Below are 24,909 nucleotides of genomic sequence, written 5' to 3'. Positions count from 1 at the left end.
TCATCTCGGATCATGCGCTATTAACATTTAAGATAAAATTAAAAGATATATCTAATAAAACTACTACCTGGAGATTTAACCCTCAGATATTAAAGGACAATGACTGTTGTAAATATGTGATGGATCAGATTAAATTATTTTTTGAAACTAATGATAATCCTGAAACTTCTCCATCACTATTTTGGGACACATTTAAGGCATTCATGCGTGGCGCAATAATATCCGCACAAGCACATCTCAATAAAGAAAATCGAAAAATAGAACAAAATTTAGAAAATGAGATAAAACGTCTAGATAATGAAAATATAAAACAGCCTTCCAAAGAGTTAAGTAATAAAATTGCATCAGTAAAATATAGATTAAATAAAATATATTCTAATCAAGTGATTAAACTTTTTCAACAAACTAAGCAAGTGTATTTTGAATTTGGAGATAAGCCACAAAAATTACTAGCACGACAGCTTAGAAAATTAGAAGATGAGAAGATGATACACGGAATTAGATCTGAGTATGGAAATATATTAATTACTCCAAAAGATATTAATGATAGATTTTTACAATATTATAAAAATCTTTATTCGTCAAAACTAACAGGACAAACAGATAGTATGGAAATATTTTTACAAGAATGTCAAATCAATAGCTTAGATCAGGAAGGTAGAGAATTGTTAAATGCTGAAATAACAGTAAAAGATATTATAGAATCAATTAGTTCGCTAAAGAACGGAAAAGCAGCGGGCCCAGATGGCCTGAGTGCAGAATTTTATAAAAAATTTCAAGATCTGATTTCCCCAAGATTACAAATAATGTATAGATATGCATATGACCAAGGAAAATTACCAGAATCTTTAAATGAATCCACAATTACACTCATCCCTAAAGTAGATAAGGATTTGGAAGATCCTGGATCATATAGAGCGATTGCCCTTTTAAATACAGACCAAAAAATATTAACTAAGGTCTTATCTAGGAGATTAAGTTTAGTGATCTCTAAATTAATACATTATGATCAAACAGGTTTTATCCCAAAACGTTACTCATCCCATAATCTCAGACGTTTGTTTAATATTATATATTCAAAAAGAATACGAGATACGGAACTAGCGGTTATATCACTAGATGCAGAAAAAGCGTTTGATCAGGTGGAATGGATGTATTTATTTAATATAATGGAAAAGTTTCAATTGGGGGATAGATTTTGTAAATGGGTAAGAATTTTATACTCGAATCCTATGGCAAGAATTTTGACTAACCAAATTTTATCAGCCAAATTCAAACTCTCTAGGGGATGCAGACAGGGATGTCCGTTATCACCCTTATTGTTCGCATTGGTGATAGAACCATTGGCGGAAAAAATTAGATCTGAACCTGAAATATATGGCTATAATACTGATACAACAATTAATAAAATTTCTTTATATGCAGATGATGTTTTGATTTATATTACAAAACCGGAAATTAGTATTCCCAACCTGCTAAACATTATAACTAAGTTTGGTGCATTTTCTGGGTATAGGATTAATTGGGATAAAAGCGAGATTATGCCAATAACAGGAATAAATCTTAATACATTACAACAATACCCATTAAAAGTAGTTACAGACAAACTTAAATATTTAGGGATTAACGTAACTAAAACTCATAACTCATTAATAAAATCCAACTATCCTCAACTATTAGATAAACTTAGAAAAAATATTTTATATTGGAAAACACTGCCTATATCCATGATTGGTAGAATAAGTGCCATAAAGATGGTATTTCTACCGCAGTTGTTATATTTGTTTCAGGCTATTCCTTTTTTTCTTCCGAAAACTTTTTTTAAAAAAATTGATAATATTGTCAATAGCTTTATTTGGGATTATAAAAATCACAGAATAAATAAAAAACATCTATGCAAAGCTAAGATAAATGGAGGATTAGCACTTCCAAACTTTTTATATTATTTTTGGGCTGTTCAGATTAAGAATATGAATTTCTGGTGGGTAAATATGGATCATGAACCGACATGGTTAAATATAGAAAAGGAGGACTGTCTACCTTTCAATGTAGGTTCGATAATTTTTGCACCAACGGAAGTACAAAAAAAATATTATAAAGACAACCTAATAATATATATAATAATAGACGTATTTGGAAACAAATAGTTAAGACTCTACACTTGGATAATCTCTCATTTAGATTACCAATTATGAATAATCCATCGTTTAAACCGGCTATATTAGATGGGGGGTTTAAACAATGGGATGATTTAGGAATTACAAGGATAGAACACCTGTATAGAAAAGGAAAATTTCTTTTATTCCAGGAGTTACAAGATATTTATGGATTGTCTCCACAACATTTGTTTAGGTATTTACAAATTAGAGATTATATTAAATCTAATACACAAGATTATAAAAATAAAGAAGCAGGATTGTTAGATGAACTGTTTAATTTATATCCAAATACAGAAAAATTAATAGCCTATATATATAACATCATTTTGGATAAGGAGAATCCAATAACGGAAGTATATCGTCAAGCATGGGAAAATGAAATGGGATTGGCTATAACAAAAGAAAACTGGGAAGAAAGTCTACAACGAATACACCGGTGTTCATTAAACGCCAGACATATACTGATACAATTTAAAGTATTATATAGGTTACATTATTCGAAAACTAAATTAAATAGTATTTTTCCGAATCTCTCCGCTATTTGTGATAAGTGCAAGAAAGCAGAGGCAAATTTAATACATAGTTTCGTTACATGTCCTAAATTGAATTATTACTGGACAGAAATCTTTAAAGTTATTTCTGAAGTCATCAAAGTTAAATTGGACCCTAACCCAAAGCTAATAATATTTGGAATTCCGGATTTACATCTATCACTTACAGTAAATCAAAGAAATTTCTTTGATTACTGTTTAATAATTGGAAAAAAAATCATATTGAAATTTTGGAAGGGAACATTATCCCCCACAACCAAAATGTGGGCAACAGAGATGATGGAGACGTTACATCTGGAAAGAATTAGATTTGTCCTATTGGACAAGTATAATTCTTTTGAACAGATATGGTCTCCATATATACAGTATTTAGAGAAGTAGCTGTTCTTGGCAACACAGCTCGACGTGCACCCTGCGGGATTTGGTGAGAATAATTCATTTTTATATTGGAATTACATATATGTCTTTATTGATACTATCACTTGTAGTAGTGTTATTAATAATACATATTGTGGTTACTAAAAAATTTTTTTTTTTTTTTTTTTTTTTTCGTTTCTCTTTTCTTTCTTATATATAATCAAATTATTATTTAATCACTCTCTTAATGATTTATAACTGTTCTATTCTTTCTCTATCATTATTTCTAAAAAAATAGTAGATAAGTATTACTAGTGTTTTACTTAATGCAAATTGAATTAATTTGATATAAAGTTGTTTGAAGCATTGTAATTGATTACCTTTAATAAAAAAATATATTAAAAAAAAAAAAAAAAAAAAAGCGGAGCCTAGATGCCTCTATTATTAACAACTATAGACCAATATCAAACCTATCTTTCATAAGTAAAATCATTGAGAAAGTTGTCCTCCAGCAACTTAATCACTTCCTGGCTTCAACTGGCTGCTACGACAACTTCCAGTCAGGATTTCGACCTCTTCATAGCACCGAGACCGCCCTTATTAAAGTTGTAAACGACATCCGTCTTAACACAGACTCTGGCAAAGTTTCAATATTAATGCTATTAGACCTCAGTGCTGCATTCGACACTGTTGATCACTCAATACTTTTGGACAGGTTGGAAAAATGGGTGGGGCTCTCAGGCACAGTCTTAAGTTGGTTCAGGTCATATCTACAAGATAGGAACTATTTTGTTTCCATTGGCGACTTTGTATCAGAACCAGCCAACTTGTGGAGTCCCGCAAGGTTCGATCTTAGGGCCCTCTTTATTCAACATCTACATGCTCCCACTAGAGCAAATCATGCGAAATAATAATATTGACCACCACTGCTATGCCGATGACACTCAAATCTATGTAGCGCTATCACCAAATGACTATCGCCTTATAGATCTGCTGTACCAGTGCATTGAGCAAGTCAAAGACTGGATGTGCCAAAATTTTCTCCAACTAAATAAGGACAAAACGAGATAATTGTTTTTGGTGCTAAAAAAGAAAGGCTTAAAGTAACCCAACACCTTCACTCTCTGTCCCTGAAAACTTCAAACAAAGCCAGAAATCTTGGGTTCATTATGGATTCAGATTTAAATTTCGACAGTCACATCAAATCAGTAACAAAATCGGCCTACTATCACCTCAAAAACGTAGCAAGATTAAGAGGACTCATGTCAGCTCAAGACTTAGAAAAACTTGTACATGCCTTTATTACTAGTAGGCTAGATTATTGTAACGGTCTCCTTGCAGGTCTTCTGAAAAAAACTGTCAGGCAGCTACAGCTTGTTCAGAACGCTGTTGCTAGAGTTCTAACAAAGACCAAAAAATTTGAACACATTACACCAATTCTTAAATCCTTACATTGGCTCCCTGTATGTCAGAGAATTGATTTTAAAATCCTGCTGCTCACCATGGTTTACTACATCACTACATGGTTTAGGACCAAAGTATATCACCGACATGCTTCCACTATATAAGCCTTCTAGACCGCTAAGATCTTCTGAAACCAATCTGTTAGTGATTCCCAGAGTAAATACAAAACATGGGAAAGCAGGATTTAGTTACTATGCAACAAATAGCTGGAATAAACTTCCTGAAGATTTAAGACTTGCCTCAACTTTGACCACTTTTAAAACAAGATTGAAAACTTTTATGTTTACTTTAGCTTTCAGCTAAATCTTAACTACATTGCACTTTTAACTTTTGCACTTTTTATAATGCATTTTTAATTTTGCTTTTCTTTTCTTTTAGTTCTTCTATTTTATTTCATTTTATTATTTCATTTTATTGTATGACATGTTTTTATGTGAAGCACTTTGAGTCTGCCTCGTGTATGAAATGTGCTATATAAATAAAGTTGCCTTGCCTTGCCTATATTCCTCCAAACAGGTGTAAATCTTATCCCAAAGAATCTTCTCCAATAGCTTACCTTTCACTGTTGTGTGGCTCCCGACCTATAATTTACTGGGTTATCTATACTTTCTTGCTTCAACAACCTTCAGTTTTGACTGTTTCATTGCTTGAGACAAGGGCTGCGTTTTGAGCTGAAGAAAGTTGTTTAACCTGCTACACCACTGCTCCGCCTACAATTTATGCCTGGTGCATGCAAAATGTATCCCCATATCCTGGTATCAGTATTAATTTGTTGCTGATACTTTAGTACCATAAGGAAAGTTATCATGATAAGATGCTATAAAATCCATCTCAATAACCTGGTACCATGCAAAGATTCAACTCGATTCTGTGGTGCCTTATTAAATCTGAAACCATGATGATATTCACAATAGAGACACAAGAAACTGCAGATGCTGGAATCTTGAGTAGAACACAAATAGCTAGAGTAATTCAGTGAGTCAGCGGCATCTGTGGAGGAAATGGACAGGTGACGTTTGGGTCATGGTCCTTCTTTAGACTGATCCAACAAACTGTGTTTTATTCATGAATTTCACAATGCCCTCATCCACAATTTGATTCACTTTAATACTCTTGCATCACAAAAGATTCACCTCAATACCAGGGTATAATAATGGAATTCATTCTGATATCCTGGTAATATTGTGAAGATCACCTCTGTAGTCCAGCACCATAAATAAATTTCACCCAGAAACCTTAATGGAATTTATCATAAATTTCAGGAACTAGAATAAAATTTACCTCAATGCCCTAATACCAGAATTAAATTCACTTGATAACTTGCCAGCAAAATGGGATTCATTCCAAATCCTCACACACAAAAATAAAATTTACATTTGTAATATGAAAGTCACACCTTGATATTGAAATGAAAAGCACTTCAATATCCTGTTAAAAGAACAAAATCAGTCTGAAACTTGTTATCCCACTGAAGCTCCACCATCTATACCACTGTTGCTGCAGTTATTAAATCTTGTCCTGATACCCCGGCAACTGCATGAAGTCTAAGACTGAGCAACCCTTCATGGTGACCAGTTCAACACACAGTAATCTTAACTCCATAATGTTAAGTCAATAAAAAAGTTAACCTTGAATGAAAATGCAATCAATCACTGACCCTTCATCCAGGAGAAACACAAAGTAATGTGAAAAATATAAGAGAATATATGTCTTTTCTAAAAGTCCAGATTCTTATTTCACGTGTAAGCACCTCATTGAAGAGATGCAGCCATGGTTGACTGGGCCAGCATTTTATTGTCAATACCAAAACTTTCCTGCAGTGTGGGGTTTGGTGGGATCCTGCTGACGCCAACGGCCCACGTTCATTGCTCCCACTGGATATGCAGGGAATGGAGCAATATGGATTATGTGCAAGCAGCTAAGTGTTGGACATTATGTTCGGCACACACATTGTGGGCCGAAGGGCCTGTTCCTTTGCGATTTTGTACTGATGTTCTCTGTTCAACCTCTTATCTAGATCGGATAATGAAGAACAAATCTGGTCATGTATGGTCCAGGATCATGGACATGGCATCCTGCCTACTACTTCATCCTCTAGATTTGTCATGGGCTCGGCACTCCAAGGAATCAGTGAGCAAAAGTACCAATATTTTTTAAAAGCTTTTGAGAAAATCCTTCAATATTTTTTTCCCAGTTAAACCTCCTGTGATAGGAAATTAGGATGCAAATGATGTAGCTTGCCCAGTGGAGCTGAGCGAGTGTAATTGGGGTTTTGGTGCTGAGAATAATGGCTGGGAGTGAAGCTGCGTACGTTCTCGTATTCATCAAGTATTTTAATGAGGCAGCCTTGGCGATGTCTCTCTCTTAGTTTGATGTGCAGGTGCTTGATGTACATCCATGTATAGGAAGCATATTGGAGAGCAGTGATCACTGCAGCTTTTTAGCCTTAATCTTCAAACGCACTTTTTCTCCAGATTTCAAAGACTCTGCTAGTGCATGGAAACTGATGGTGAATTTCATTGATGGGGTAGGAAAGCTATTGGAGAGGATGTCCATAATCCTGGACCATACATAACATAACTGTAAAGACACAAGGAGCACAGCATTTCGTAATCTACCCACCCATCATCAGACAGCTTCTACTCCATCAGTGGTGTCTGCTGTTTCCACATTAGACACGTCAGAATTAAAGTGGAAGAAATTCATCCTCGACTTGAAGGGAATACTAAAAGGGATACAATTCAAACTATACCTCCCTGTTCTTTAATAATCTATGGATGTATACCAAGATCCCCCTATTCTTTCAAAGCACTCAATAACCTCCTGTTGTAACCTATTCGCTTGCCTCATTGCATATACAAAAGTGTAGTAGCTCATTTCTCTAGATTAAATTAATTAGCACTTTTCTGCACGATTAAACAGATCATCTACATCTCTTGTCCAAAGCTTTATTTTCTCCCAACCACACCCATCTGTTCTGCAACCACACAATTTCTATATTATCTCTGTACGTCATAAAACTTAATATGCTGAGAGGATGTTTAAAAGTCATTGATACCTAAAGGAAAAAGGGACTGAATACCAAGCCTTGCAGAACCCTTGCAGTAATCAAAAATCACCCATCAATCACCATCCTTTGTTTCCCAATTCTGAGCCAATTATACATCCACTTGGATCCCATGCACTGCTAGTTTTATACCATGGCTACATTGCAAGAACTTGGTCAAAAGCCTAGCTAAAATGGACTACATCAATCACAGGGTCTCCTCAACCCTCCTTGATATTTCCCTTAAAAAATTAATGTGTTGGTTAGGTATTACTTTCTTTTAACAAATTCATATTTATTTAATATTTGACAGATTTCTACAACTACAACATCTGTAAAGACAGGTGCAAATGATCCATTAACAACCTTCAACCTCAAGTCCCTGCGAGGCCCTACTCTTTAATTCATTATCCTCAGTCATCGAAACAGAATGGTACTGTGCAGAACAAGAACAGTCAACACCAACAATCAAGTTTCCATTGTTAATCCCTTTCTATTCCACTTACCATCCACGCTATCTATAGATATAGGCACAGAGTCAAACATCACTGAAGCAGGCCCTTCGATCCACCATGCTCATGCTGACTATTAATTACCCACGTGCACAAATCCCACTTGCTAGCAGCTGGTCAATAATCTTCCACATTGGCATTCAAGTGCTCGTCTCGCTACTTCGACACTGTAAGGGTACCTAACTTCACATCCATAGATTCCAAACACCTCCTGGGAGAAAATGTTCTTCCTTAACTTCCTCTAAACCTTTTACCATTTACTCTAAACCCATGCCCTCTGTTTTAAATAACTATCTTTCAAGGAATAGCTTTTTTTTTAAACTATTTACCCGTCTATGATCCTCATAGCTCACAATAACTCTCTAATGTCCACCCTCAGCCACCTCCATGAAACCCAACCCATCCATGTGTAGAAAAGAACTGCAGATGCTGGTTTAAATCGAAGGTAGACACAAATTGCTGGAGTAACTCACCGGGACAGGCAGCATCTCTGGAGAGACAAAATGGGTGACAGAAACATAGAAAATAGGTGCAGGAGGAGGCCATTCGGCCCTTCAAGCCAGCACCGCCATTCATTGTGATCATGGCTGATCGTCCCCAATCAATAACCCGTGCCTGCCTTCTCCCCATATCCTTTGATTCCACTAGCCCCTACAGCTCTATCTAACTCTCTCTTAAATCCATCCAGTGATTTGGCCTCCACTGCCTTCTGTGGCAGGGAATTCCACAAATTCACAAATCTCTGGGTGAAAAGTTTTTTCTCACCTCAGTCTTAAATGGCCTCCCCTTTAGTCTAAGACTGTGCCCCCTGGTTCTGGACTCGCCCAACATTGAGAACACTTTTCCTGCATCTAGCTTGTCCAGTCCTTTTATAATTTTATATGCTTCTGCCAGAACCCCCCCCCCCCCCATCCTTCGAAACTCCAGTGAATACAAGCCTAGTCTTTTCAATCTTTCCTCATATGACAGTCACGCCATCCCAGGGATCAATCTCGTGAACCTACGCTGCACTGCCTCAATCACAAGGATGTCCTTCCTCAAAACTGTACACAATACTCCAGATGTGGTCTTACCAGAGCCCTATACAACTGACGTTTCGGGTCGAGACCCATCTTCAGCGTCTGAGGAAACGTCACCCGTTCTTTCTCTCCACAGATGCTGCGTTACTCTAGCATTTTGTGTCTACCAGTCCCTCCTCATATCCGAACCGCTCCATCGTAGGCAATATCTGGGTGAATCTCATTTTCATCATGTTCCTCCTGTCATGTGGTGATCAGAACTGTGCAGTGTTCTCCATTGGTTTCATTAACCTGTACCTTAATTTCCCCATTTTAATTTCTACACCCTACCATAATGGAATCTCATATGTACAAATAAGGAAGAAGAAAGGAAGATGCGGAGACAGAGGGCTGTGGGAGAGCTGGGAAGGGGAAGGAGGGAGAAATCAAGGACTACCTAAAATTGTTCATATTGCTGGGGTGTAAACTGCCCAGTGAAATATGAGGAGCTGCTCCTCCAATTTACGATGGGACCCACTCTGGCCATGGAGAGATACCAGGGGAGAGGGTGATTTGAGTGGGAACATTCTCTTGCAACCGCCGGAAATGTTACACTTGTCGCTTTACCTCCCCCCCTTGACTCCATCCAAGGACCCAAGCATTTGTCCCTTCCCACCCAAACTACCCCCTCCCCTGGTACTTTCCCTTGCAACCGCAGGAAATGCTACACCTGTCGCTTTACCTCCCCCCTTGACTCCAAGGACACAAGCAGTCTTTACAGGCGAGGCAGAGGTTCACCTGCACCTCCTCCAACCTCATCTATTGCATCCGCTGCTCTAGGTGTCAGCTGCTCTACATCGGTGAGACCAAGCTCAGCTCCTACATCCACATCAGTCTGACGGGTCTCGGCCCGAAACGTCACCTATTCCTTCGCTCCATAGATTCTGCCTCACTCGCTGAGTTTCCCCAGCATTTTTGTTGACCTTCAATTTTTCCAGCATCTGCACTTCTTTCTTAAACACCTCCCCTAATTTCAGTTCTTTATTAATTCATGCCATGTTTCCTCTTTTATTTGTCCAACTCTTGCTAACCCGTGACACCGTATTTCTCTGAGTTTTTTTCCTTTCCTTTCCTTTCAGCCTCAAGGGATCACATTGACACTGAACTCTCCTACTTCACCTTTAAATGAATCCCACTTCTCAGTGGTAGGCACATCTGACAGTACCTGCTCCTGGTCTACTTTTTGCAAGGTCCTGTCTTATGATTTGACCATTGTCTTATGTCTTTCCCCATTTTGGTATAGAAACATAGAAAATAGGTGCAGGAGTAGGCCATTCGGCCTTTCGAGCCTGCACCGCCATTCAATATGATCATGGTTGATCATCCAATTCAGTATCCTGTACCTGCTTTCTCTCCATACCCCCTGATCCCTTTAGCCACAAGGGCCCCATCTAACTCCCTCTTAAATATAGCCAATGAACTGGCCTCAACTACATTCTGTGGCAGAGAATTCCAGAGATTCACCACTTTCTGTGTAAAAAATGTTTTTCTCATCTCAGTCCTAAAAGATTTCCCCTTTATCCTTAAACTGTGACCCCTTGTTCTGGACTTCCCCAACATCGGGAACAATCTTCCTGCATCTAGCCTGTCCAACCCCTTAAGAATTTTGTAAGTTTCTATAAGATCCCCCCTCAATCTTCTAAATTCTAGCGAGTACAAGCCGAGTCTATCCAGTATTTCTTCATATGAAAGTCCTGACATCCCAGGAATCAGTCTGGTGAACCTTCTCTGTACTCCCTCTATGGCAAGAATGTCCTTCCTCAGATTAGGAGACCAAAACTGTACGCAATACTCCAGGTGTGGTCTCACCAAGACCCTGTACAACTGCAGTAGAACCTCACTGCTCCTATACTCAAATCCTTTTGCTATGAATGCGAACATACCATTCACTTTCTTCACTGCCTGCTGCACCTGCATGCCTACTTTCAATGACTGGTGTACCATGACACCCAGGTCTCGTTGCATCTCCCCTTTTCCTAATCGGCCACCATTTAGATAATAGTCTACTTTCCTGTTTTTGCCACCAAAGTGGATAACCTCACATTTATCCACATTATACTGCACCTGCCATGCATTTGCCCACTCACCCAGCCTATCCAAGTCATCTTGCAGCCTCCTAGCATCCTCCTCACAGCTAACACTGCCCCCCAGCTTCGTGTCATCCGCAAACTTGGAGATGTTGCATTCAATTCCCTCGTCCAAATCATTTATATTGTAAATAGCTGGGGTCCCAGCACTGAGCCTTGCGGTACCCCACTAGTCACTGCATGCCATTCTGAAAAGGACCCGTTTACTCCTACTCTTTGCTTCCTGTCTGCCAGCCAGTTCTCTATCCACATCAATTCTGAACCCCCAATACCATGTGCTTTAAGTTTATATACTAATCTCTTATGTGGGACCTTGCCGAAAGCCTTCTGAAAGTCCAGATATAACACATCCACTGGTTCTCCCTTATCCACTCTAATAGTTACATCCTCGAAAAATTCTATAAGATTCGTCAGACATGATTTACCTTTCATAAATCCATGCTGACTTTGTCCAATGATTTCACCACTTTCCAAATGTGCTGCTATCCCATCTTTAATAACTGACTAGCAGTTTCCCCACTACCGATGTTAGACTAACTGGTCTGTAATTCCCCGTTTTCTCTCTCCCTCCCTTTTTAAAAAGTGGGGTTACATTAGCTACCCTCCAATCCTCAGGAACTACTCCAGAATCTAAAGAGTTTTGAACAATTATCACTAATGCATCCACTATTTCTGGGACTACTTCTTTAAGTACTCTGGGATGCAGCCTATCTGGCCCTGGGGATTTATCTTAATTTATAGTCCATCCTCACTTTTTCCCAAAGCTATCTTGACATGGGTCATCATCACCATCTATGCAATGCTCTCCTCTACATCAACCACTTAAAACATAATAATGATAATAATAATATATTTATTTATTAAGCACATTTAAAAACAACCCACGTTGACCAAAGTGCTGTACAGACCAGAGCAGGTAGACACAAACAGAGCCGGGGCAAACAGGAGCGGCAAGAGGCGACGACAAGCAGCAAAACACAGCGGCGCGGCCATCAACCTGTTACAGCCACACGAATAAAAAGAACACAACAAACGATAGAATTTAACATAAACATCACCCACATCAGAATCAACATTTTCCACTGTGAGGGAAGGCAACAAAGTTCAGTCCTCTTCCTCTTGTTCACCCGTGCTCGGGGCCTTTAAGGCCTACGCATTTGCCGCAAACGCGGCCAGATGTTTCAGGCCCTCTCGCCGGTATGAGGGAGCTCTGGCGTTGGAACTGAGAACACTCTCAGCAGCTTGGAATTTCCGAATCGGCCACTTCCTACCAGAGACCACGGCTCCCGAAGTCCACAGGCCAAGCTGGGTGGAGATTCAACGCTGGCGATCCTTGGCAAAGATCTCAGGCTCGCGATGTTAAAGTCAGCGCCGCCCGTGACTGGAAGCTCCGCAACCACAGCGCCACGATGTAGTCAGCTGGCCCAACACTCCGGAGCACCAACACGGCGATCCCCGATAACGCCGACGCTGAAGCTCTGGCCGGTGTCCGGCAGGAAAGGCCGCATCAATCCAGATGGTAGGCCGTGAGGAGGGGGTAAAGATAAGGCTTGGAGGAATGACGCATCCTCGACCAGGTAGCGACTGGAAAAAAGTTTCCCCCTCCCCCCCCCCCCCACATGTGAATTAAATAAAATACCAGAGCAAAAGGAGGCTACAGATTTTTGGTTATTAAGTAGAGCTACTACTCATGGAAAAAAGCTGTTTTTATGTCTGGCTGTGGCAGCTTTGACAGTCCGGGGTTGCCTTCCAGAGGGAAGTGATTCAAAGCGTTTGAGGCCAGGGCGAGAGCGGTCAGAGAGCCACTTAACCACTTAAAACATAGTACAGCACAAAAACAGGCCCTTTGGCCCACAATATTTGTGCCAGACATGATGCCAAGATGAACCCTTATACACCTGCACATAATCCATATCCCTCCATTTCATATTTATTCAAAAGTTTCCTAATGTCACTTTTGTATCTGCCTCAACCAACTCCTGGCAGCACATTCCAGCCTCTCACCATCCTTTATAAATTTGCCCCATACATTTCCTTTAAACTTTGCCCTCTTACCTTAAAGCTGTGTTCTCTAGTATTTGATTTTTTCTTCCTGGGAAAAAAGTTCTGACTGCCCAACTTACCTATGCCTCTCATCATTTTAAATACTTCTATCAGTTCTCACGGCAATCTCCAGCATTTCAGGGAAAACAATCCAAGCTAGTAAAAGAGTAGGTCCGAAAAACAAAGGTGGAATCTTTGCTTGGAACCAGAGGAAATGTGCAATATCCTAAAGGCGTACGTCGTATCAGTATTCATACGGATAGAGGTGAGATCAAGTAGGGGTAGATTGACATTTTCAGCCGCCTCGATATAAAGGAGGGGCTGTTAATTTATTTAAATAACATTAAGGTGGATGTCCCCAGGGCCTGATGAAATCTATCAGTATACTGAGGCAGGCCAGGGAGAGATTGCTGGAGCTTTTATTGATATTTTTGTATCCTCTTCTCATCGACGAGGTCCCAGAAGACCAGCCTGTTCCTGTGAGGATGGCAAGGTTTGCGAAGCTTGGATGTTGTTGCTTTGCTTAAAGGCAACAAGGACATAGAGTCATAGAGTGATACTGTGTGGAAACAGGCCCTTCGGCCCAACGTCCACACCGGCCCCAGCTACACTAGTCCCACCTGCCTGCGGTCGCTCCACATCCCTCCAAACCTGTCCTATCCATGTACCTGTCTAACTGTTTCTTAAATGTTGGGATTGTCCCGGCCTCAATTACCTCCTCTGGCAGCCTGTTCCATACTCCCACCACCCTTTGTGTGAAAAGGTTGCCCCTCAGATTCCTTTTAAATCTTCACCCCTTTGCCTTAAACCTATGTCCTCTGGTCCTCGATTCACCTACTCTGGGCAAGAGATTCTGTGCATCTACCCAATATATTCCTCTCATGATCTTGTACACCTCAATAAGATCACCCTTCATCCCCTGCATTCCAAGGAATAGAGTCCTAGCCTACTCAACCTCCCCCTATAGCTCAGACCCTCTAGCCCTGGCAACATCCTTGTAAATCTTCAGCTTGACAACATATTTCCTATATTAAAGTGCCCAGAACTGAACACAATACTCTAAGTAAGGCCTCACCAACATCTTATACAACTGCAACTTCACCTCCCAACTTCTATACTCAGACTATAAATTATAGGCCACTGAGCTTTCAGAGGTAGGAACATTATTGGAGACGATACTTCGTGACAGGATTTTCTCTCATTTGGAAAAGCACAGCCTTATTTGGAAAAATTAGCTTGACTTTGCACAGTGAAGGTCCTGTCTCAAAGGTTTGGCCTACAATGAAATAGAGAGGAATGAGATGAGTTGGGCCGAAGAGCCTGTTTCCACACTGTATGTGACTATGTCCTTGCTGCCCTCAAGCACAGAAAGACATCCAAGTTTCACAAACCTTGCCATCCTTATCTTTCATCCTCACAGGAACATGGTGGTCTTCTGGGACCTTGTCGACAAGAAGAGTGAGATGTCTAAGACTCTGAAGTTTTTACATGATAAATACTGCAAAAGATTTTTCTCCAATTGGAAAGCTGGACTTTGATTCAGATTCAGTTGAGGAAATTTTTTTTCCATATAAATCTTCATAATTCTTTACCTCAGTCAAGCAAAATTCAAGGTCAATATCAACAGACTTTTGACCAGAAGAAACCAGAATATCTGTGTAAATGTGGCCTTGAGGCACAGGAGCAGCCATGGTCTAACTAAATGGTGGAAAAGGTTTGAGGAACTGCAAAACCTGGTTCTATTTTTACATTGGACAAGGTGCAATAAAATACAAACAAATTATATTCATTTAGATTAATGAGATGGTGGAGGCATGGAAACAATATTTACGAAGGAACAAAGCAGACCCATGCTGAGAACAATTATATTCTTCAGCTAAAGAGAAACACATGCTGGTGTTCCTTATCAACTTTTATTAGAACCACTGGTTCTTTTTGCAAGTATTTATGGCTTTAGTTTAGGTATACGTGGCATAAATTCTCAACACAATACAAAACCTAGAAAGTGGATTCTTTATGAAAAGAGCAGCTAGGTGATAGATGCATGTACAGAATTGTGAAGGCTAAGAAGAGGCGAAATGACTATGGTAAAGGTCAATCAACCTGGCAGCAAATTCCCGAGTGTGCCAAATTAGGTCTTGCTGGACAATTGCACGATAGCCCTTTTCATACTTCAATACAGAACAGTACAGAGTGAAAACAGGCCACTCGGCCCACAATGTCTGTGCCGAATACATGCTAAATTAATCTCCTCGGCCTGCATGTGATCCATAAACCACCATTCTTTGCAAATCCATGTGCCTGACAAAGCCTCTTAGATGCAACTATCATGCCACCCCAGGCAGCACATTCCAGGTACTTATCATTCCGTGCAAAAAAAATTGCACCGCACATATCCTTTAAACGTTTGCTCCCTGACAAAGCTATGCCCTCTAGTATTTGACATTTCCACAGTATGCCTCTCATAATTTTACATATTTCTATCATGTCTCTCCTCAACCTCCGAAACTCCAGAGAAAACAATCCAAGCCTGTCCAACGACTCTGCTGTGGACCTGTTGCGATAGTAAGCAACCTGCAGTGCAAGGCTGGCTGGCTGGACAGCCAAGGTTAATGTGCACTATGACCAGTCTCTCTTCATGATGGTGGATGTCAGAGCCACTGGATGGTCGTCTATGAAGCATGCTACATTACTTTTCTTTGGCACTGGGATGATTGTGGTGCTCTTAAAGCAGGCGAGGGGCTCAAAGTGGAGTAGTGAGAGGTTAAAGATGTCTATGGCCCCATCGCAAAAGCGTTCACGTCGCGGGGATGGAAACTGGAGGTATCCCAAGCTAATTCTGCTATCACCATCATCTATTGCAACAAGTGATGGCTCCCACTGATTGTCGCCGGAAGCTGTGTCCATTTCAGGACGGACGATGACAGCGATGGCAACAGTTGAAGCATGGAAGATGGACACGAAAGAAGAAAGATGTCTATGAATACCTCTGCCAGCTGATCTGCATAGGTCCTGAAGACACGGCCAGAGATCCCTCAGACAGTCACTCTCAAGGAAAGCTGATCTTACAGTAACCATTGGTACATGTAGAGACTGCTCCTGAGACTAGCAAGGCCGGTGGCATTCCTCCACTGCCCTTCAGGATCTGCCTACAATAAGGGGCTTTATCAAATGTATTACCAAAATCCACATAGATAACATCCACTGCTCTACACTCATCAATCACCTTCGTCACCGCCTCAAAAAACTCAGCAAGACATGACCCATCATGGATAAAGTCAGGATAACTGGCCTTAATTATCCCAATCTCTTCCAAATGCAAGTAAATTCTATCTAAAATAATCCTTTCCAATAACTTCCCCTTTGTTGAAGTGAGGTTCACCGGCAGTCAACTCAGCAATGTAGTCCCACTCGAGACAATTGGAGATTGAAGATAAAACCTCTATTAGCCACAGAAGTTAAGGTCATTGTTTAAATCTACTTTTGGATAAAGTAGAAAACATTTACTGGTTAAACCCCAAGATAAACCCCAAGATAAAATGTAACAAGTTAATATTATAATTACATCCAAAAATAATTGGCTTTTAGGTAAAGCAGCTAGTGGATAATTTAGTGGAGGACAGGAATTCAGTGAATTTAGGTTAGATCGTTAGCCTATTTATGCTTATGATTGGGTGAGTGGGAATTAGGGGTGAGGGAAGAGATGAATAAGAAGCAAAACACAAAGTGCTGGAGGAACTAGTGGGTCAGGCAACATCTGTGGTGGGACTGGACGGAGGATGTCTCAGATCAGAAGCCTTCTTCAGACTAATTTGGGCAAGTTTGTAGGTCAGATTTGGTCCTCCAAAATGTTAATGGTCAATTCTAAAACTCCACACATTAATTGTTGCCAGTTTTTTAGATTTTAATAAAGGCTTTGACTTTTTTATCATATGTGGGGCTTGAATATTTTAATATTAATCAATGAAAAGAGCATCGCGTGCCATTGGTGGAAAATCATTTTTCCTCAATCGACAATACTGACAATTAAATACAACCTTGCAGAATTAACATTTGCATTCAGAACTGAGATGATTATCTGGTATATATTTACAAATAGTCTTTGTTATGCAACCAAGCACATAAGACAAAACCAATGCGACATGATTACCGAGGTCACATCATATAAATCTATTTTCTGGCATATTGCAAAGGAGGTTTGTTCCAACTGTTGTGATGAAATCCACAAACTCCACCCAAGCACACTAAGATCAACCTGCATCCTCCCAAAGTATAACTACTGAAACCTAGTAGGTTTCACACAGTACAGTTTAACTGTTCGCTGGCAAAATCCACGTATAGGCAGATCACAACGTGACGTGACTAGGTACTATTTCAATTTAATTGTACTTATAGAAAGCATTTCAGAAAGCATTTCAGATCAAATATTTTTGTAATTTATTTACTCGGGTTTGAACAGAATTAAGCCAATCTCAACAAACACTAAGAAAAAGAAAAATATTCCTGAACTGAACCAAAAGTAAAACATAAAATTAATAATAATTCATACTCAATTCATTCCTCATTTAACAATCAGTATAACATGACTCAGTTATACCAAATTATATTCAAACATGTTCTCACAGGGCAGAACTCATGGGAGTTCACTTATTGCCAAGTTCTCCCTCTTGCTTTCTTTGTAATTTTTTAATACTTAATTTTAAATAGAATTAGATGATGCTTAAAGTATAGCAGGCCAGTTGTCCACATTCTATTAAATTCTTATTTCAGATTATTGGCATGCAAATCACAGAATTACATAGAATTCACAAGAAAAAAAATGGCTATTTGTGCCAAATAGATCGTTTCACCATTTGATGGACACATTTTTTTGTGCTGGAGTAACTCAGCAGATCAGGCAGCATCCCTGGAGAACATGAATGGGCGACATTTCGGGCTGGTTGCAACCGGAAAGGTCACCTATCCAGGTTCTCCAGAGATGCTGCTGACCTGCTAAGATACTCCAGCACTTTGTGTCTATCTTTGGTATAAACCAGCATCTGAAGTTCCTTGTTATCACATGTAATCATTTGCTTCATTTGAACCTTTTCTTTCCTCCTCATTTGCTTGTCGGGTCTCCCTTTACTCAGTCTGGGATCCCTGAGTCAGGAGATTCCCTAATTCTCAGTCTAAAGGGTTTCAACCAAAACGTCACCTATTTATTTTCTCCAGAGATGCTGCCTGACGCACTGAGTTATTCGAGCTTTTTGTGTCCATCTTCCCTTTACAGGCACATGCATTTCAACCATTCCCCAATTCTTACGTTTCACATTCTTCCCATTAAGTAAATTAATTTCTCTAATTTCCTCCTTTAATTCTTATTGACCACTGTTGTGGAACGTATCACTGATGGGGATGAGTCAGAGTATAGAAGAGAGATCGAGCAACTGTCCATATGGTGCCAGCGCAATAACCTGGCCCTCAACACCAGCAAAACCAAGGAACTGATTGTGGACTTTGGAAGGAGTAGGAGGGGGACCCACAGCCCCATTTATATCAACGGGTCGATGGTTGAAAGGGTCAAGAGCTTCAAATTCCTGGGCGTGCACATCTCTGAAGATCTTTCCTGGTCCGAGAACACTAATGCAATCATCAAGAAAGCTCATCAGCGCCTCTACTACCTGAGAAGATTACGGAGAGTCGGTTTGTCAAGGAAGACTCTCTCTGACCTCTACAGGTGCACAGTAGAGAGCATGCTGACCGGTTGCATCGTGGCTTGGTTCGGCAATTTGAGCGCCCTGGAGAGGAAAAGACTACAAAAAGTAGTAAACACTGCCCAGTCCATCATCGGCTCTGACCTTCCTTCCATCGAGGGGATTTATCGCAGTCGCTGCCTCAAAAAGGCTGGCAGTATCATCAAAGACCCACACCATCCTGGCCACACACTCATCTCCCTGCTACCTTCAGGTAGAAGGTACAGGAGCCTGAAGACTGCAACAACCAGGTTCAGGAATAGCTACTTCCCCACAGCCATCAGGCTGTTATTTGCACTTTATCAGTTTATTTATTCATATGTGTATATATTTATATTATGGTATATGGACACACTTATCTGTTTTGTAGTAAATGCCTACTATGTTCTGTGTGCTGAAGCAAAGCAAGAATGTCATTGTCCTATACAGGGACACATGACAATAAACTCACTTGAGAACTTGATTTCCAGTTCTCCGAAGCCTCAAAAACTGAATGCATTTTTCACTGGGGTCTTGACAAAGAGGCAAGGGAGGAGGTTGCTGCAGCCTTGACAGAGACCTTTGTATACTCTTTAGCCATGGGTGAGATCCCAGGAGAATGGAAAACAGCCAATCTTATTCTTTTGTTTAACAAAGGCAACAGACATAATCCAGGAAATTAAAGAACACCGAGCGTTTATAAACAGTAGCAAAATTATTGAAGATTCTTAAAAACAAGATTTACTTGCGTTTAAAAAAGTAGAGACATTAGGAATAGTGAGCATGGCTTTGGAGTTTGTAACATATGTAGTTTGTGACATATATTAATCATTCAGAAGAAAATGCAGGCGGTCCGACTGGTCAGGGAGGCATAGAGCCTGGAAATACACCCTTCAGCCCATGCCGACCCCATCTACACTAGACCCACTTGCCCATGTTTGGCCCATATGCCTCTAAAACTTTTCTATCCAGGTACCTGTCCAAATGTCTTTAACAATTATAGTACCTGCCTCAGCTAACTATTCTGGCAGCTCATTGCACACCTACCACCTTCTATGTGAAAAAGTTGCCCCTCCAGTTCCTATTAAATCTGTCCCCTCTCACCTTAAACTTGTCTTTTGGTTCTTGACTCCTCTAGTCTGGTTAAAAGGCCTCTGGGTACAAGAGGTGGTGGTGGAGGCGGCAGATATAATCATAAAATGTAAGCAGCATCTAGACAGACACTTTGCTGTTATCTGCTCCTCTTCAGTGTAGTTTGCAAATTTAGGACCCCATTTATACTTCCCAAATCTAGTTTTAATCGAATGTTAATTTCTGAAGATAGACACAAATGCTGGAGTAACTCAGCATCTCTGGAGAGAAGGAATGGCTGACGTTTTGGGTCAAGACCCTGAGAGTTAGGGAAGAGCGAGTCTAGAGATATGGAAAGGCAAGGTGTGAAAACAACAGATCAAAGCAGAAAATGCTAAGGAAATGTAGAATAGTACATTGTTAGCTGAGGGGAAGGTGACAAGGAGGCATACAATCAGTTAAATTAATCAGAAGTGTGTAGGAAGCAACTGCAGATGCTGGTTTACACCGTAGATAGACACAAAATGCTGGAGTAACTCAGCGGGACAAGCAGAAGCTCTAGAGAAGGAATGGGCGACATTTTGGTTCGAGATCCTTCTTCAGGCCTGGTCATATCAGATCACACAGATCAAGACAGTGAAACTAGTCAGAAATAGGGTGCGGGAGGGGCGGAGAGAGGGAAAGCAAGGGTTACTTGAAGTTATAATCAATTTTCATACTGCTAGGTTGTAAGCTGCCCAAGCGAAATAAGTGGTGTTTCTCCAATTTATGTCTGGCCTCAAACATTGTTTTAATGATGACATGGAGGCATGCCATCATTAAATAAGGCATGGAACAATTTCTAAGGAAGCCCTTTTTATACCATCTTCTCACATTCAAACAACCTCCCAAATATTCAGCATTTCCTATTTAAGTTTGAGGCTTCTAAAATACAAATGCCAGAATTAAAAAGACAAAAATGCTGAATATTTGGCAGGTCAGGTATATTCTGCATGTGAGATGAAAAGGTATGTTAGCACTAAGATGTAAAAACCTTTGTAAAGATGAGGAAGATTAAACTTCAAGTGAAGCAGGATCCCAGGAAGCTTACACCTGGAATATTGTAAATGGCGCCTGCTCCCCACCTGAGGAAGCATTTCCTTGCAATAGCGTTCACCAGTCTGGGATGGGAAGGTGATGTTCTTGCAGGAGACAAAGCGCAGATGGGCCATGCTCTGGACTTTAGAAGAACGAGAAGTATCTCATAGAAACATAGACATTTCTTACAGGGTTTTGAAAGATAAATGCATAAATGATGCTTCTCCTAGCTCGAGTGTCTTGAACATCAGAATAAAGGACTAAGACAAAAATATTTTTTTCATAGTAATGGATAATTGGCACGGAAGAGGAATTGGGGGCCACCATAGATCACCCATGTTCAAATTGAATGGTGGGGCAGGTTTCAGGAGCCAGTGGCCTATTTCTGCTTCCCTTTTGTGTTCACAAGATGGCAAACTTTTGGAACTGGCTAATGGAGGTTCAGTCAGTGAGGATATTCAAGATAGAGATCGATAGATTTTTGGTTATATAGAGAATAAAATGGCCGATATCCAATTCTATGTTTTTAATTGTTATATAAAAGCTGGGCAGCTCACCGCCTTTGTTTCACTCTTTCCTTGTAAATATTGTCTTTCATATTAATTATCTGTGTCCGCCTAGTGTATTTAAGGAATTTCTATACGTATTTCTGAAATAAATCAGAAATATTACATTGATACTGTTTTTGCTTCCTGTGAACATCAACAATTAAAGGTGTGGCTGTGCCCAATTTGCCATGGATGTACATTTGGAATGTCCATACATGTTATAGATTTTAACTGACGTTACTGGCAAAGTATGAGATTTACACACCAGTGAAAAGTGGTTCAAAAATAAATGATTTGACATTCTGGATTCAATGGGTGCCAAGTATTATTCAAACTGTCAGAAATAGAGGATATGGTTGGCACAGAAATAAATGAGAGAATTTCAACTTGTCCAGTGGAACATTCTGCAAGAGATTATTACCATAGCACTGATGGTCTCTTCCCAGTCAAGGCGATCACGAGGAGGAAGGGTTAGCAGCTCTGGAAAGTAATCATCCTCATCTAGCAATGGCGAACCTCTCTTCAACCTGCAATTAAAAATAAACAATTATAAAATTAATAACAAATAAACACAGAGCAATTCAGACTATTAATATGTTTAGCATTAACATAAGGAAACTCCTCAGGAAAAACAATGATTCTGAACAGATCATAAAAAAATTTAAGAAACAAATAGATGGAGAAGGGTGAAACATTAAATCTTTTGGAATGGAAGAATTAAAACAGGCCCGAAGGCAATCTGATAAGAGCAACAATCCACATAAATATACCAGTATAATGAAATGAAACAATCTCTAAAGTCACAAATCGATCCGCATCTACAGTCCTCAGCAAATTAGATAATAATTAAGTCCGATCACGTCCCATTGAAACTTACAGACCAAAGTTAAGATAGGTTTACATTGCAGAAAACTGGTAATCATTGAGGTAGATACAAGGATCCAATAATATTTCTTAATGCCAACTTTATTTTTTCAGCCTAACATTCACAGCTGAAACCAAGAATGTAATGGAATTTGCATTTGCCTGTATTAATGAACGGCAACAGTGCTGAAGAAAATTTACAGCGTTCAAAATAAAGCAACTCCTTCAGCTGGTGCCCTTGCATATTGACATGGGTTGCTATCCTGTTCATTCAAGGTGGAATGTTGCTACAACACTGCGGAATTCTCACGGCAACATTTCACCTCCAAACTCCACTACGCTTACCAGCATTGAGGTCTTTGTCATCGAAACAACTCCAAGATCTAGTGTTAGCTTGAGAAAGAGCTCAATATAGACTTCCCCAATCTAAAACTATCCTAGGGTCAGCCTGGGAACCACAGGAATTAGAAACTCTGAGCAGGAAAGAACTGCAGATGCTGGTTTAAATTGAAGGGAGACAAAATGCTGGAGTAACTCAGCGGGAGAGGCAGCATCTCTGGAGAGAATCAATGGGCGACGTTTCAGCTCGAGACCGTTCTTCAGAGGCGACTTTGCAGGTCGTTATCTCAGTCCCCTGATGGAGGCGGACCATTCCGGTACCGTTCGGCTCCTCTCAGAGGCCCGACAGCCGTGCCCGCCCACCACATTTTTGGTAGATTAGGCAAATCTTGGGTTGACGGGGTCAGCCCCGGTAGTCCTGCCAGGAAAGCGTTGCCTCGGCCCAGGAGGCAGCCGGCCACTAGTCCCACCCTCATTAGGACTTCCGAGGACAACTTCCGAGGGTTACCCATATAAGAAATGCAATTTGTGCCATAAATTTAATTTGCATTTAATATTTGTTTTTTTTTTAAGTCTGGTCTCGACCCGAAATGTCACCCATTCCTCCTCTCCAGAGATGCTGCCTGTCCCGCTGTTACTCCATCAAGGAATGAGAAGCTCATTGGTTCAAAAAAAGGCCGTTCTCCCCATCCTCCCAATGGATCATCAGATATAGTCTAAAACATTTTAACAGGCCTATAACAATACGATGTTTGTCATGCATTTTAACATATCCATTTCCAACTGTTCCCTTCATTTCCATCCTTAAAATTTGAAATTGAAAATTTGCTACAAATTAGTATTTTGTGGCGGCTCTCAAGGGTCGTGCCATCATACTGTCGAACCCCTCGGCATGGGAGTGGTTCAGTCCGGAGGCGGCCCTTAGCCAGAGGGTTTAAAGGCAGGGGTTTAGGTGCCATCTTTCTCTTGTTTGGTCTTCCCTACAACCGGGAGGAACATAATTAAAGGTGCCTCTCAAAACACTGGACTTCGTGCTTCCTTTTGAGACCCACGTGACCCCCGACGCTCCATTGGCGTCATGATGGAGAGAAGAGAAAGCCCTACCTCCTCACAGGCTGGCCCGGCCCTGTCTCTGGACGCGGTCTCGGTGAAACTGCCCAACCTCTGGACCACCCGGCCGCTCATCTGGTTCCAGCAGGCGGAGGCCCAGTTCAACCTGCGGGGCGATGCCACCCGCTTCTATTACCTGGTGGGGGCCCTCGACCAGGACACGGTTGAAGAGGTCACGGACTTCCTCGCAGCCCCCCCGGACACTGATAAATATCTCGGCCTTAAGGAGCTCCTGCTCCAGATTTATGGCCTAAGCAGGATGGAGCGTGCTGCTAGGATCCTGCATATGGGGGGCCTAGGCGACCGACGGCCATCTAGCCTCCTAAAGGAGATGGTGGCTCTACTGGATGGGCACACGCCGTGCCTGCTATTCGAATATACATACCTGCATCTGCTGCCGGCCTACATTCGTCTGCAGCTCACAGACGCCTCCTTTGCTGACCTCAGGGCCCTCGGGAGGCACGCCGACGCGCTGTGGATGGGGCGCCCTGATGACGTCAGCGCGCTGGCCGTCAGCAGAGACGGGGTCGCGCTGAGGCCGACACGCCCTGATGACGTCAACGCGCTGGCCGTCGGCAGGCGCGCCGATGACATCACCCCGGCAGCTCCCGATTTCCTCCGGTGGGGCGGGGGAGCTGTGGAAGGAGTGACAGCTCCAGCCCGACGGCCCGCTCGATCACCCCCAGCGGCAGTGAGGGGTACTGCACCTGCAGTCCAGCGCCAGCAAGCTGCAGGCGCCACCAGCAGGAGCAGGGAAGCTCCAAGTAACACCAACATGAGGCGCTGGTGCTATTTCCATCAGCGCTGGGGTGCTGCAGCACGACAATGCCGCCAGCCGTGCACGTTCCCGGGAAACGCCTGGGCCGGCTGCCAATAGTTCCCGCGGCGGCCGGCCAAATTCACCGCCTCTTC

At 41.1% G+C, this 24,909-nt stretch overlaps 1 protein-coding gene across 4 annotated transcripts in view; it reads right to left on the bottom strand.

Moving 5' to 3' along the window:
• Positions 1-24,909, bottom strand: part of arhgap32 (Rho GTPase activating protein 32) — a 539,690-nt gene that overhangs the window by 307,231 nt on the left and 207,550 nt on the right. For all 4 annotated transcript variants that reach the window (XR_004416763.1, XM_033049880.1, XM_033049882.1 and 1 more), the window contains one exon: positions 22,106-22,211. Coding sequence is in view for 3 of the 4 variants with exons in the window: in XM_033049880.1 (XP_032905771.1) it covers positions 22,106-22,211 (106 nt within the window). In the remaining variant the exon portion in view is untranslated. The remainder of the gene's footprint in view (positions 1-22,105; positions 22,212-24,909) is intronic.

This window comes from Amblyraja radiata, chromosome 33, assembly GCF_010909765.2.
Source record: "Amblyraja radiata isolate CabotCenter1 chromosome 33, sAmbRad1.1.pri, whole genome shotgun sequence".
Lineage (NCBI taxonomy): Eukaryota > Metazoa > Chordata > Chondrichthyes > Rajiformes > Rajidae > Amblyraja > Amblyraja radiata.
The sequence above is the reverse complement of the archived record's forward strand: the minus strand, read 5'-3'. Positions and strand labels throughout refer to the sequence as shown.